The 16,705-nt window shown below is 42.2% G+C and overlaps 1 protein-coding gene across 1 annotated transcript in view; it reads right to left on the bottom strand.

Moving 5' to 3' along the window:
- eml2 (EMAP like 2) overlaps window positions 1–10,981 on the bottom strand; it is a 36,586-nt gene extending 25,605 nt beyond the window's left edge. The window contains exons 1-2 of the mRNA XM_080459297.1: window positions 10,711–10,981; window positions 174–401 (exon numbers count right to left, since the gene is read on the bottom strand). Of these exons, the coding sequence (XP_080315423.1) occupies window positions 174–401; window positions 10,711–10,807 (325 nt within the window). The 5' untranslated portion in view covers window positions 10,808–10,981. The remainder of the gene's footprint in view (window positions 1–173; window positions 402–10,710) is intronic.
- Window positions 10,982–16,705: the final 5,724 nt, after the last annotated feature.

Below are 16,705 nucleotides of genomic sequence, written 5' to 3'. Positions count from 1 at the left end.
AGAGCAAGAGGCATCGATGAGTGTTTGACACAACGCCAGTGGCTCAGATCAATGGAGCATGCAATCGAATAGTTCCTCCAAATGACAGGAGGCAGAAAATCTTAAAATATGAAACCTGCTGACAAACAGATGAGCCCAGCACAATGAGGCCTGATGGTTGAGGTTGGATTTACCCTTGGTGGGCGCCGCTGAAGCTGAGGTAGCCAGAGACCTCCTTCCGGCGTGCGCGCCTCCCGCCTGCACGCCCTGGGTCGCCTCCTCGCAGTACCCCAGGCGACGCAGCGCGTCGGCCAGAGCCGCCTTCAGCAGCTGGATCTCGTCCTCCTGCAGCTGCAGCCGCTGCTCCAGGTGGGAGACCCGGTCCTCCATGTCCATGTTGCTGCTGGCCGACACCGTGTCATCTGGACGGGGGGGGGGGACGGTGAGGGAGAGCGTCAGCAACACGTAACATTCACACGCCGCAAGGTGTCCGTCATGGTTTTTACATCCAGGCAGCTGTGTTGGAGTTTGCATGTCCCCCCCTGAGCCTCCGTGTGAGGACGGCACAGCCACTGAAACAGCAGCTCACCTGGCGGCGCTGAATTAGAAATTCCAAGATCCTGCAACATTTATCACCAAATGAAGTACATCTGAAGCCACAAAACTTTGAGAATCAAGACGGCCCAGCGGAGAAACTTTTGAATATAATTTTAATGCATCTTTGGCTGCACATGAGACTTTTCACAACTACAATCCATAACAGTGTGGCTGTTTTTAACAGTTTTGCCTTCTATTAGTATTATGATACTAGATTTAACTATTTCCATCCACTTTAGTTGTATTCCTTTTTACCCTTTGCAGCCGTTTTGATTGTTTTAGCCAATTTGCTTATTTTATTCTTTTGCCATTTTTTTCTTTCGTTTTACCCATTTTAAATCTTTCTAGTTGTTTTGGGTATATTTGTCTTTCCTGGCGATTTTATCAGTTTGACTTATTTTTGGCCCATTTTCAGCTTTTTCTGGTGGTTTAACCTATTTTAGCCATTTTATATAGTTTTGGGACTTTAGGATTTTGTGTGGGAAGTTTGCATGTTTGACCTGTGGATGGATGGATGGATGGACGGATGGATGGATGGATGGAGGTTTGTGAGTTGGTGGTTTTAAGTTTCTCAGTGGAAGAAAAGAAGCCTTGCCTGGTTTAAATAATTTAAAACTAAGTCTATGAGCGAGCGTGAAAGAAAGAATGAGTGAAACCACATCAAGCTCACCGGTTTGAACCGACGGGCTGGAAAAGAAGGACCAAAGAAAAAGAAGGGAGAGGCACAGAAACAAAGCTTTTCATAAAGAAACAATAGCAACATTATTTCTCCGGAATAGCCGAAGTTTTCAAAAACAACTTGCACAATACGATACTGATGCAGGCTGGAAGGTATCGTAAACAAATGTTGCTATAGAGGCTTAATGGGGAATAAATTACATTCAATGCTGTTTTGTCGATTTTTTAAAAGGCCCCGCTGTATTTATTTCTAGAATATGTAAAGCCTCTACTGTAGTTTCTCCAAAAAGCAAAAGGTTATCAACTTAAATAAAAGTGGGCTAAATGATTGTGATCCAGTCAAAAGCAAAGTAACTTTTCATTCCATAAACAAGCAGCTTTTGTCTCCCGACCTCTCAACTTCAGCTGCTTCCAAACGGAATCATGCAACATCCGCCCCCCGCCCCCACCCGTCTCACTGACCCCACCACAGGCTGATCAGATTATCAAAGGCAAACCGCACGGAGCAGATTATTCATCTGGCCCACATGAGCAGATTAGGTCAAAAAAACAAGGTTGCATTTGCAGAAAACATCAGAACCTTGCACATGTAGAAGATCTTCCAAACCTACAGTGTATTTCATATAATTCACACAGAAATCTGCTAATATGTCCCCGTTCTCTGTGCTCATTGTGAGAATATCTCCAGATGAAGTCTGGGATGAGCTCTTGGACACTCTGATCTCTGCTCTTTCCATCATTATGAATAAGAATCCACCAAGCATCAGCTTGTCAACCCAAGAACCTCCTAATATGACACTGAGGAACCCCAAACTGCCACTACAACAGGTCCCCCTCATGGAGGAGCTCAGCATTGTAAACTGAGCCGGGAGCCATAGAGAGAATACAGTTACTGTGCGCTGGATCACATCTCGCAGTCAAATGAGACAGGAAGCGACCACAGGGAAGCAAAGCTTTACGGTTTACATGCAAAACTTCAAGCTCAGGGGAACGTTGTGTCGTACCGAGGTCTGCAACCTGCGACTCTGGAGCCACGAGTCGCTCTTTGTAGCTTCTCCAGCAAGCTTTCACTAAATGACACAAAAAGAATCTTGTTTTAATTGTTTTTATGTACCGGAGTCACTTTCAAAAGGACATTTATCTTTTGGACAAAAAAAAAAAGGGGGGGGTTTTAATAAAAGGCACAAAAAGTCAAATGGGGCAACAACGATGAAATGACTGGGATTTCTTAAAGGGGCAAAAGCTTGAAAATGGAGGAAAAATAATAGCTAAACTGCTTGGAAAAGAGATAAAGAGGTTAAAAGTCATCCATTCGTTCAAAATGGCTTCCAAAATGGTTTACCATCCCGGAAATTGTCATAGAAACTTCACAAATGCGACATAAGCTACAATTTTTGTACGAGTTTCTAAAACTACTGTATATATGAAACTTTAGAAGCCGTGTCAGCCTCATTTTAATACTTCAACATGTAACGGCAAAAGTGAAGGGATTTGAAGACTTATCCTCTCATGACACATACAGAGAAACTATGATCCATGAGTGCTTGTCACATACTTTTATTTACTGAGCTTAAGAAACTCTCTGTTCGATAAGGAAATTCATGCGAGAAAGAAAACCCAAACATATCTGATGTTAAAAAAACTAAACAATCATTTGCACAGAAAATGAATGAAAGATTGAAAGACAGATTAGAAACAGTCGTTAGCTGAAAGCAAAGACAGCATGTCGGTGGGAGGAGGTCGGCGGTTTTTGAGCAGCTGAGAAAAGACAAAGCCGTGGGAGCAGAGTGAGAAGAAATGATTAATTTTTAACCGACGGCCGCGATAATCATGTTTATATAAACGCACGGGGCCATAAAGTAAAGTTATTTGAGCTGGCAGCCATAAAAAAAAAAAAAAATTATAAAAAAAGAGCAAACAAGAGGAGGAGTTTCTGTTTCATCGTTCAAACGATGTTCTGCAATCATCCAATCCAAACATAAACTTTTAATCATTTTTTTGCAGATATTTCACAAACTGTAACCTGCTCCAGTCGGCTTGTCGGGGGAAATCTTTACCAGCCGAGCAGTAAAAAGGAGTTAAACGTGTCTTGAGGGCGAGGTGACAGAGGGAATGTGCTGCTGTTCTCTGAATCAGAGGGTTTGATGTTGGTCACAGAAGCAGCATTAACACTGAAACACACTACTTTCTATTGGTCCATGATTCAAATTTAGCTCAGTCTGTTCACAGAATATCACATTAAATACACTAAATATACAGTATACAGTTCTACTATGGCTGCATGTGAAAGCTTCAGCACAAGTGAAGCTATTAAAAACTTCTGTAGGTAATTAACCTTTAATGTCCTCTGAAGAGAAAAACAAAGCAACGGAAAAGTTCTTTCTTAAACCATCTGCAGTCTTTGAAGTCCAAATTATTATTCTTTGCATCTCGCCTCTTAAAGAGGCAGGCACACAGATTACTAATCTCGGCGCCAGCTTTGTTGTTTCTTTTGCCAGCTTGTAGTTAATCCAGCACCGTCAGAAGCACGTACACAAAAAGCAAATCAAAATGTGTGCAGACAATCCGGGAATAGATTGCTATGACTTTTGTTTATGATGTGAAAAACTGTTTCTGCGAAAATCTGGAAAAAAAAAAAAAAAAAGCTGTGAAAGATTTCCCAGTCAAAGTCGATGGGATTTTGGTTAAAAAAGAGAAAAAGGAGGGGAAACTAGTCAGCGAGCAGCAGGCACACACCAAATTCCATCTGAAATGTTCCAGTTAACATTATTACTTTGGATTTCTTTAGACCCAACCTGGACTCTTTAAAATATATGGATCTTCACAGGCAGATCCACTTCTTTAATTCAGACTTACCTTAACTCTCTAAACTACGCCCGGATTATATTTAAACAAACCAAAACTCTTTCAAACTGAACTAAGGCTCCGTAACAGGAAGACCCAGATTCTTCAAACATATCCTGGTTTATTAAAACTCTATTTTAAGTCAAATCAAACAGATTTTATTTCACAAGACATGAACATGTAATGTTTTAGTGAAATCAGCAGCACTGACACAGTTAAGAGGTCAGTGGCCATATTATTGATGGATTAGAGAGCTGCAACACCCCGGCACACCTGCCGCTGACGAAATCCACTTTATGTCCTGCGGCCAAATGTATGACCATGTATGAATATCCTGTGCTGCACAACAAATAAGAATATGTGGATTTGGCAGAGAATTATTAATGTGCACGAGTCACATTTCCAGCTCCACCGCTCATCCCACAAATGTATGTTTTTTTTGCATGGAGAGAAGCAGTGTAACAATTCTGTTTGGCTCGTGTTGAATCATGTCAACACTTGCATGTTTCTTTCACAGCATCAACAGAAACGGATTAAGGAGAAAGGAACGTTTGTCCAGAGAGGGAAAGTGAAAACAAAGATGGAGAGCGGAGCAGCGTTCACCTTCATGCCCTCCGCCGTCAGGACACCTGTTTAAAAGAGCTGCAGCGCCGGATACTTTCCAATATGCCCTTGAATTATCTCACACACACACACACACACACACTCGACAACAGCCGCTACACCATTTCATTATCCTCCTTATAAACCAGAGGCCACGTCTGTTTGATATTCAGCCGGCGACACACTGACACACTCTGTGTTACCAGTTAACTTCCTCTAGATCCAGCAGACAGTCAAGTGTTATTTACAGCTGATGTGTGATGAGACACACACACACACACACACACACACACACACACACACACACACACACACACACACACACACACACACACACACACACACACACACACACACACACACACACACACACACACACACACACACACACACACACACACACACACACACACACACACACACACACACACACACACACACACACACACACACACACACACACACACAGAGCTGTCAGGAAACAGAAGAAGAGGCAGAGCTGGATGAAAGAGACAAAGAAGGAGTTGGAAGGAGGCGATTGTAAGAAAGAAGGGAAGACAGACCGAGATATGGATGGCTGTGCATGTGTGAGTGTGTGTGTGTGAGTGTGTGTGTGAGTGAGTGTGTGTGTGAGTGAGTGTGTGTTAGGAGGGAGTGAAATGGACAATGGGAGGTCGGTGTGGGGCAATCAGAGGATCGAAGGCTGCTGAAATATTCATGCTGCAGTGAAGTGATTCTGGTCCGGCCTACCTGCCATGGTGCCACGCTGCTGACCGCCCGCTCACTCGTCCTGTCAATCAAACCGCTTCAGCCACTGCACAACCAGCCGGTCGGTCAGTCAGTGTGTCCAACCGCTCTCACCCCCCCCCCCCCCCCCCTTCCTGAACTCCCCCTCCCCGTCTGTGTCCAGCGCCTGGTCACTCCCTCCCTCCAGTTCACACACTGTTTCTCTATCACACACACACACCAGCTCCCATCCCATCCTATCCAACCGCTCGCTCCTCCACTTCCCCATCTCTCCCTCACTTCCATGACCACTCCCTCTTCCCCCCCTCCCCTCGTCTCTATCCTCCTTCTTCCACTCACATCCCTCCTCCTGCCGTTTCATTTGCTATAAGCAGCATGAACGGCGGCGGCAGAGGAGGGGGAGCTTGGCTCAAGGCCACACCCACACACTACACAATCTGCACAGCCAGGCACCACCAGGAAGAGATGCTGCAGAGCCAGACTCCAGGATCAATGACACCCCCCCCCCCCACACACACACACACACACACACACACACACACACACACACACACACACACACACACACACACTACACACCACATGTCAGACACTTTCTGCATCAACAATAATTCAAAACACACAATGAGACATTCTGCAGTGACACAGCGTTTTCACATGCGAGGTCACCCAGTTATTTTAAAACGGGTCAAATCCGAGCACTGACATCAGACCATTGTTGTGTTTTCAGACAAAAAACAGATACAAATGTAAGACGGTAACTTTTGTGTTTTCCAAACTTAATATTCAGTCATTTTTTCTCTGCAAATCCTCACAAAAAGCAAGGAAACCTGTTGGTATGTGTAGCTAAAGCTGACACAGAAATGAAACCATGAAAAACATTCAAAACAGCTTAAATATGTGACTTTCCCAACTGGTAACTTTCCGAGTTCCCAGACTACTCGATCACTCCTCCTGTAGTCACTCAATCGTTTTCTCCATCTATACATCCAGTTTCTCTACTCTGAGGTGGGTTTGACCCCAGCTGACGGTGGTTGAAGACCACATACACCTGTATTCTCACATACGTGCTCGTTAGTCACCACTTCATCTTAAACGGATGTCTCTGGACTGTGGAAGGAAACCATGGTATGAAGGGATATCCTAAATGAGTGTTAAAGTGAAAATGCAAACGTGACGGAATTTGTGATAAAAATTGATGCTGATATGTTCTTCATCATTAGTATTCTTACTATGGGCCCTAAATTAACCCACACATAACTTTGTTTTCACAGTTTTTGAGACCTCAGACACTCATATCGACGTATATTTGGGGACAGATTTGCCAGATATATTGAGTTCAGTCAGCCGGCTAGCTCAGTTGGTAGAGCATGAGACTCACAATCTCAGGGGTAGTGGGTTCGTGTCCCACGCCGGGTGTCACCTTCCCGTGGGCTCACCACCTGCAGGAAGGTTCTTAATCGGTGCATTGTGATCTGGGTGACAGTGCTCAGACTGTCACCCCCGCGACCCGGAAACGGATAAGCGGAAGAAAATGAATGAATGAATGAATGAATGATAAATTTGTGGTCTATTACATGAGTCGTAGTGCTAACTGGCTATACCTAGGTGTATCTAGAACTTGATTCGATAAAGTCACAGAAAAACTACTTGCGAATCGTTCCTTCCTGTTATAATTCTGTGTGCCTGTCTCTTTAAGAGGCGAGGAGCAAAGGTTACTACCGGTAATCTAAATTTGCTAGTCAAATCGGATGGGATTTGGGTGAAAATGGGTGAAGATGCAGAAAAAGCACATCAGAAAATGAGTGAATAGTGTGCTACAACTTTTCTTGATGATCGGCAAGCCATTACCACAAATATTACCAAAATACTGAGAAAAATTTGCCGCTCAAAGTGGATGGGACCTTTGGTTAAAAAAACTAAATGGCCGGCATACCAGTCGGCAGGCGCGCACACAACATCACCTGAGATTATGTAGTTACATATCACAATCCTTCCCTTAACAAAGCCTCAATATACATTGAAGAAACGGAGTGAACTCCGTCTGTTTAATGGTGACGCAGTCACCAATAAGAAGAGAAGCAGTGATGATTGATCCGACTGCTCACTGCTTCGCTCCACTCATCAGCCGTTTGGCTCTGCAGCAGCAGGAACACACCGTACTACACCGTACTGCACCGTACTATACTGTACTACACTGTACTCAGCGCTGGGCGCACTACGTCTCGTTTTAACGACAAACAATGCAAAGATGAAAATATGACGTCTGATTCCCCAAACTAAATCTGTAAACTGTATCAACACTGCGTGTTGCATTTAGGACTTTTCATTTACATTTTCAGCCGTTTTGTACCAGATTTTAGCAGTTTCATAGTATTTGTCAGCATTTTTTGAGACCATTTTAACCATTACGGCACTTTTTATAGCAGGTGTGCAAGATTCTTTTTTTCCTTGTCTTTTTTTTTTTTCCTTTTAGAAATTTGAGTCATTTTGTTGTTGTTTTTTATAAAAATGTTTTTAGCAGTTTTACTCATTTCTTGTATTTCTTTCTTTTTTTGTTTTTTAGTTATTGTGCTTTTTTTTTAATCAGTCATTTTTAGCCCGGAGTTAAGTGTCCTTTTTTTAAAAAAGAATAAAAATAAGATAAAATGCTTATTGACATATCATTTAGTGAAGAGCCACATGTTGCAAACAGGGGGTGCAGATTTGGACGTGTCCAAGCATCCACTTGGAGTATAGATTAAGAGAAGGATCATTTTCATTCTCTATTCATTGACCGTCATTCAGATTGGTAATTTCTTTCCGGAGCAACCTCAAATACTTAACTACAGTATCGGCAAGTTAGTATTCCATTCAGAAAGGGAAAAAAGTTAAGATGTTTGCAGGTATTAATAATGTGTGTGTGTGGGGGGGGGGGGGGGGGGGGGGTAAGCTCTCTGGCCCTGCCTTGATAACAGATTTATCTCATAAAACGTGTCGGTATTAAAGTGTATAGGGTGAGGCTTAAGAAAGACGAGCAGGTAACAAACAGAAAGCAGATCCGTTGTGGACGGAGGCTCTCCGGTTACAGCGGCTGCACAGATGGCACACGGAGGCACAGCGGCACAGAAGACGGAGGCCCGCCAGATGCAAAACAAGGAGGAAAGACAATGAAACTTGTGTGAACACTGTGCTCTATGAGCTCGTTCTCTCTCTCCTCGTGACTAATTCACACTTCGTGGAGGTGCAATTTCCAGCGTCACGACATGTCATGAGCTGCTTCGCCGCAGCTTCTATAATCCAGGCTCATTAGAGCAGATTTCACCAGATGAGCCACCTCTAGTGTCTGATGGAGGGATTTAAATCAGCTGTTTGTGTGGAGAGGATGAGACAATGAGAAGAGAAACCCTCTTTGGCCTCACACGAACCTACGACATCTTTCAAAGAAGATAAAACTTCCGATCGACACATCTTCAGACGACATTTTGTGTTTGCCAGTTTTTGAACATCAAACTTCTCTATTATGCTGATGGAAATATCCTTATAGGCAGGTAGAAATGTTCACTTTAAATGTATTTCAATATGCATGGAGGATCAGGGGTGTCAAACAGGTGGCCCGTTTTGAAGCTTCAAAATGACTGACTGCAACGTTTCAATAAAAGTTAATGCTGTTTGCAATCTGTCCACCGTTTCAGTAAAAAAAAATAAAATAAAAATCAAAGGACACCAGGCTAATGGCTGCAGAAACACCCTGTTCTGGGAAACAAATGGCCTCAGCAATTTGAGATTGCACATTTATTATTATTTTGATCCAACTTTACTAGTTCAGATGTTTTTACAGGTCTGGCTTTGAACATAAAATGAGTTTAAACAACCTTGAAATCAAGAAAAGTTAGGTTTTATTCCAAAAACAAAAGCACCGGCCGTCCTGTATCTGCAGGTTCTGGGTTTAAGTCGATGTTGAAAAGCCCAAACAGAGTATCAGTGCTTCTGCGGTGATTTATATGATGTCTGGAAATGCGTAAAGTAAGCAAAGTGTGATTAAAAGCAGACTGAAAACTGGAAATCCTGCAGAAAACTCCCCAAATGCAGCAGCTGACCAATCACTGCAGGAGCAGCTGTCACACAACACACTCCTCCCGGAGCAGAAACATGACATTTTTCTCTGTGGATTTTCTAATTCTGCCTCTTTCTATCACCGAAACTGAGCTCCTGTGGATTTGTGCTCAAGATAAACTGAAATCACAGGAAGCCGCAGGAGCTTGTCGACCGTAAGACTCGAGGAAGCGGCTCGGAGCGACGTACAGTCGTCTTCATGTTGGACGGGAAACGTCGCAGCTCGCACCAGATCCCCAGGACCTCACGCTGCCTCCACACCTGCTGCACAATATGTCTGTCTGAGAAATCCACTTACACTCACTTCCTATGATTTAACCGGCACTAAAGAGACCTTGGTTATATTTGCATCCCCGTGCGAGATCTTATCCCGGCACTGGGGAAAAGGTGCCAGTTCATTTGTTTAAAAGTGCCCTGCTCTTCCACCAGCACACAGATACGATCAGACCTGACGGCTCCACAGAGGGATTTGCCTTTTATATCTACAGCAGGATGTGATACAACATGATGAAAAGTTAACAGAAACTCAAAAGTAACCAACCAAGACATATAAAGGTAAATAAGAAAAGTCGATCGTTTTTGAATAGCGGAGTAATGAAAAGATGCTCAATCATTAAAAACAACCATTTCTTTTTTAAGTATTACCACAAGTTATAATATAAACCTGGCCAATGCAAGAGAATCTAGCAATAGGGAAAGAAAAGAAAGTTACTATTTAAAGATGAAGATATTTAAATTACTTTAGGAATCACATCTATGGGTTGAGAACTCAGTTTAAATGCTGAGTATTCAAGATTATATCTAAAATACCACAAATCATTCTTAATACAATGGAAATTTGAGCGTAGATGCATTGAAATGTCAACCAAAATAGCTCAAATTAAAGTAAATTTACCATCCAATACTAAACACACATTGAAACGGTCTGAGAGCAGTCATTTAATATCATCAGCAGGCAATAAAATACATTAGAGCCACATTACATGCACAGCTGGGAAACCATGTTTCTCCTGTTTTCTATAGAATTGCATGATGCGTGTGTGTGTGTGTGTGTGTGTGTGTGTGTGTGTGTGTGTGTGTGTGTGTGTGTGTGTGTGTGTGTGTGTGTGTGTGTGTGTGTGTGTGTGTGTGTGTGTGTGTGTGTGTGTGTGTGTGTGTGTGTCTCACCGTTGCAGTACTGTAGCAGCAGGTTGCTGCTGTCACACAGACTCCCGCACGAAGCGATCCTCTCCGACATCCTCTTCCCGCCTCCGGCTGCTCTCATCCAGCTCGTCGTGTCCTCCTCTCCCCCTTCTCCGTCTCTTCTTCACTGCCTCCCCTGTCTCCCCTGTCTCCCCCACATCCACAGACACATACACGCACAGACACGCACACACACACCTGTACCTGCCGCCACTGCTCCCGCTCGTGCCTCACAGCCTCACGTCAAGTTCACGTCGCGCAACAAGAGGCACTTCCGGTGATGTCACAATAACAGCACAGCCCCACAGCAGCGCGACCTCCGTGTCCCTCAGGGACCAAAATACTTTTTAGCTGCAGTTCAACTCGACTTTACCACTCCAAGAAAATCCATAAGAACGTTTTGAATATCACAAAATTCAAACGAAGTGTGTACGTATGTATTTCGAGATAGGTGTGTGTGCAGGTGTGTTTAGACGACTTAAAAAAAAACGAAAAAAGAACGACACCCTTCTTTCAGTGGCACGTCATTCCGAAATGAACTATATTAAAGAAATTGATTTCATATTTTGTATTTTGAAGGCTATGTATGTGTGTATTTAAGGACTATATGGATATTGGTTTACGTATGTGATATAATATATTATACCGTATGCCTGAAATGAATTATTATTGAAAAAATGAATGAACAAATATAAAACCTAAACACAAACTGTATATTACCAGAGTGTTCCAAAAATGTTTCATTTTGTTTTATTCATTGATATTTTTTTTTACATGTAAAGATAAAATACAAACTAGAAGCAGGCGCATAAATAAAAAAAAACGGAGAAATAAATCATATAGATTCAGCAGTACAGAATCCAAATCATAATTGCCTTGAATTCATATGTGATATCATTCTATTGTGTTCTATTTTATTCTATTCTATGCGGATCAAGTGCAAAGAATTTCCTTGGCACATCACATCAACACAAACACAGCACTTTTATTCTGAAGAGGCGCCACTTTCCTGCAATAATGTAATTACCTCGCGCTGCTTCCGCTGTGCGTACTGGTGTTACCATAGCAACAGTCTCTCCTCTGCTCCCGGTGTGTGTAGAGCAGAGTGAGAAGAGCTGAAGTGTTTGAGGTGTTTGGATTACAGCAGCCGACAGGAGGCTTCAGTTACTGGGAGATAGAAAGATGAAGCCGCTTGTGAGGATTAGTTACTGAATGATTCACGAAGGAAAGGGGAGTTACACCTGCCGCACGTGCTGATCATTGAAGTCCAAAGACTAATCAATCAGAGCGGGAGGTTTAACCACATCCTACTACCGGAAGTGACGCCATACCAAATCACTTCTTTTATATGTAAAAACAAATCACTGATTAATTTTTTCTTGTTTTATTTGTAAATTTTTTGGGGTATTTCTTCTTTAATCTCTGCCACTTTAGTGTCATAATCTTTGTTGTAAACATTGTTTTGCTGTTGCGGTTAGGATTTGTGAATTTGGAATGACCGATTTGTTTATGTTTGTACACCACAAAGTTTAAATAAAGTTTATAAAAAAAAAAAATACATGTATTTGTTTGGAATGTGATTTAAAAAGACAGAAAAAGCAATAAATCAGAGGTCTTAAACTCGGGTCCGGGTGAGGCTGGGCCGCCCGCATCAGGGATTCCACAAATAAAGTTGTACAAAAAAAATCTTCAAATGTCATTATTAACAGTTTGAATGATTTCTTCTGAACATGAAGTGTCCTGAACATGAATGGAACATTGAATGAAGATCATGAACGGCTCTTCTGGACATGGTTTCTCTTGCCTACACCTCTTATCACATATCTGAGCCACATTTGTCTTCAGAGAAGAAACAGTTGAGACTCAGTAAATGTCTAGAACTGGGGTCAGCAACCCGCAGCCTTTTGGTCCCTCGAGCTGCGGACCAACATCTCTCAATAAATATTACTTTAGTAGGAGTCTAATTTCATGTACTACGTTGGTAGACAACTTCTTAACATCCAGACAGATCAGTGACTCGCGTGGGTGTTAAAGGAGACATATCATGCTTTTAAATCCTTCCTTTTTACATATAAATCATACAGTTGTGGTCTATATAAAGCGGAACTGCAATGCTTGGGTCTGAATTCCTCATTATTATAGCTCCACAGGCCCCTTTTCTACCGCTTTTCTGATGTGCTTCTGAGAGCAACTCGTTTTGGGGCGGTCTCTTCATACCCCGCCTCCTCTCCAGGTTGCAGAGGTGACACTCGGTTCAACGCCACCCTGTTCGGCCATCTTTGTAGTTTGATAGAACAGATACAATTATCTAGCGGCGCAGAAACTTTATATTCACACATTATTTACAAAATGTCAACAACGGAAGATTTGTCCATCCAGCCATACATGTTGGAGCCAGAGTCGGACCCGGCGGAGCGAGATGAAAATGACGATGATGCACCTACAGAACAACGTCTTCATATGGATGTAACGCAATGGTGTGTTACTATATTTACACTAACTTCTCCATCCATGCCCACTACTACAATACTGCCTGTATTACAACGACTATTTAACACAGAAGTTACATTATAATCTAAAACGAGCACACAGCGCTAACATATGAAGACGGTGCAACTGCTAATGCTAACAAAACAATGACAGGGACGTCTTATCATCACACTTTTTAGCGTTATATACAGCTTACCGAAGTGCTCTGTTCGTCGTCTCCATAGATAGAAGGAACTGAAAGCTCAATCAGACGAAGTCTTTCGGCAAATCCTTCTTTATACTGGCGGAGGTTGCTGAAGCAGTCGTCCTTAAAGTGCTTCGCGCACACAAAAATGACCTTACCCACAGATGTGGGTACATTTCTGTGAAAAATAAAACTCAACCAGGCACTTCAAAAAGGTTCTGATGCTGGGAGACGGTGTAACGAAGCTTGTGGGTTACTACATCCAACAACCGAACATTTCGACTTATCCTCTCGTAACTTCGGTTGGACTACAAAATCGCAGCGAGAAACAAAAATGGCGGATTGCTCGAAGTGTCGATGTCCTAATTTGGCAGTTCCGCCGGGAATACTGTGACGTAATAGTTCAAAAAACGTAATAGAGAATAGAAAAATCGAAACGGATCGCAAAATATGACCAAAACAGAATATAAAGATATCAACGGAGCACCTGAAGAGACTACTTTGAACTTTTCTGTACTTCTAAACACTCTAAATATACAACAACATGCATTTAAGGGCTAAAAAAGTGGATTTAGCATGATATGTCCCCTTTAAGTGATTTGTGTCACGCAAATTGATAACATTAACATTGTTGCGATTTAATGACATCTGAGAATAAAATTAGCAATTAGGTTCACAACCATTAACCCCCCCTGTCGTGTTCACCTCCCGCCCCTTACTTTAGTGCTCCCGGTCAAAATTGACCGGTCTGTTTTAACTGCTCTTAAATTAGCACAAAAAACATTTTTCACCACAAAATTTTTAAGTCAACATTCTTTAGCTGGGAACAAGGTCTCAAAGTAGTGTTTAACATCCAGCCAGGGCAGGTGCTGGGGCTGGGGCTGGGGCTGGGGCTGGCACACTCCTAACCAGACAGAGGCTGGTGTGCGGGGAATGTGCTGGTGCCATTGAATAAGAGGAGTCACCAAAGCTTTCCTCAGCTCTGCCAGGAAAAGTTTCCTCTTGAAACTCTTCCCCTGATTCCATGTTGGGTTGATGGCTGACCACACCACAGAGGCATTGATAGCAGACACATCAAGGATGTTGTGGAGCAGTGCCACTGCCCAGAGGGCTGTCATTCACTAAAAGGTCGATTTCTCTCCAGGTGTCCCCGAACACACGCTTCCCCCCCAGGTTTGTCATCTCCAGTATAATTCCCTCAATAGACTCTGGTAAAAAAGAGCTGGAAGCTGGACTTGATGTCATCCACACGAGATGTCGCACACCGTGTTGGCCCTGGCGTCATCTTTATGATGTTTTCCACTCTCGCTCTACTTCCTCTGTCCTGGGGGGATGAAGACCAGAGCAAGTGTCCATTCTTGGACTGCAATGTCTCCTCAGGTGCCTGTTCTTCAGGTGCCTCTCCCTCTCCATCTGTTGACTGGTCTATCTCCTGAAAGTCTGGATCAAAATCTGTGTTGTCTTCCACTTCCAAGACATCCTCCTCTATCTCTGGTTCAATTTCAGTGCCCTCCTCATCATGTTGAAAAAGCTGGACCAGAATCTCTTCGACAGATAACCGCTTGATCAGGCACCTACTCATTGTGCATGTAAATGGGTCTGTGTGAAGATGATACATTGACTATTCTGACAATTAGTTACTGTAACTCACCTAATACCAGTTTCAGTGCTTCATGTGGAGAGTAAAATTGGGGCTATAATCAGACATAATGTTTCTAAACGTTGGGGTTTGTTGATCATTTAATGCACCATGGCAGGTTGAAAGCCTCACACAAAACCCTCTTTACTCCTGGTTGCCCACCCGCAACTAATAAACCAAACTAAACTAGATGAATTAACTAACTACATGAACAAAGCAAAAAAAAAAAAAAAAAACACAACACAACACAACACAACCATTACCAACGCTACACACCTAAAATAACCCCCAACAATAGCTAAAACGCGACGTTGAAAAACTCCCATGATGCACTGCGGCGATCCGCTCCGTGACTTCTGGAGCCGCCCTCTGCACGTGGGACGATTTCCTTCAATGACATGGAGAAGATCATTGAGCAGCTTTGCCTGGTTGACAGGTAAGAATGAAACAAATGCCAGGGTAGTGATAAACCATGTTTAATATTAGTGATGGTTAGAAACAAAGAAATACAACTGGTAGATAATATATATAAATAATAAATACAATTGATAGATCTTTTACAAATAAATACATCGGTGGAACAGACTGAAATTTATACAATTTTAAGTTCATTTGTATTTATTCTGTTGTCATTTAAGCCAGATGAAGTTCTGTTAAAGCAAACATGTATTTTTATTCTATGAAGGTTTCTATTTAAGAAAAATACAGGTTTTACTCTGTTCATGTTGGTTTATTGCAATAAAAAGAAATTGCTAAATAATTGGCTTTCATTGTGTTCATATCACAAATAATATGCATCTACTAAAATTCAGGTTCAAGTCAGAAAGTAAAAAAAGTGTTTCATACACAGAAATAAAAGAGCTAAAGAAATATCACCACGCCAGGAACGGTGAACGCAAACGGGCCGGCCGGCCCTGCCAGTGAAGTGTCCCTTATTTTCTTTTCAGGGAGTTGGCCACCCTATTGGCTAGATAAGACCTAAGTATATTTCTTATTACATTTATTTTGTACTTAGTAAGCTTACACCTTGCCGAGTCGATTAAAAGTGTTTATCTTCCATCACCTGCTGATTAATAGTTTAAAGCACTTGCCGTGATCTGCTACTTTGTAGAGAATACATGATGCCATGATACTTCTTGAACTGGAAATAAGCTTTTTAGAAGTGTGTGTTTTATTATCAGCCGTGAAGTAAACTTATCTTGTGCAGATTTTGCATATTTCTCTGGCTATTGTCTGAATATTGACATCATATTGGTCCAGACTTTTGCAATATTACTGTTTGTAGTTACCAATAATAACAACACAGAACATTACATCATAAATAAAGATAAAGAAATCCCTGTAGTTGTTTTTGCTCATTAGACAGTTATAGTCTGGAATGCAAATCAGGAGCCAGTGACCTGGGTTTCACAGCAGATTTCTTTGTTCACAATATGACTAAATTATGAAATTTAGTCATGAGGGAAAATATCAGCATGACAGCTTCTTTAATCTGTGACTTGTAAAAGCAGGATTTGTGCATCTGCAATGAAGAAGTTGTGACTTTGTAAGGGTGGTGTTGTATCTGTGGGGAGAAAACAATTCTACAGGGACACAACTACAAATTCACTTTAACAAGTACACAAACCTTTTTCACCAATAATACCTCCATAGTATCCATAGGTATG

The sequence above is a fragment of the Lipophrys pholis genome (assembly GCF_963383615.2).
Source record: "Lipophrys pholis genome assembly, chromosome: 3".
Lineage (NCBI taxonomy): Eukaryota > Metazoa > Chordata > Actinopteri > Blenniiformes > Blenniidae > Lipophrys > Lipophrys pholis.
Note: the sequence above shows the minus strand (reverse complement) of the source record. Positions and strands in the feature narration are given on the sequence as shown.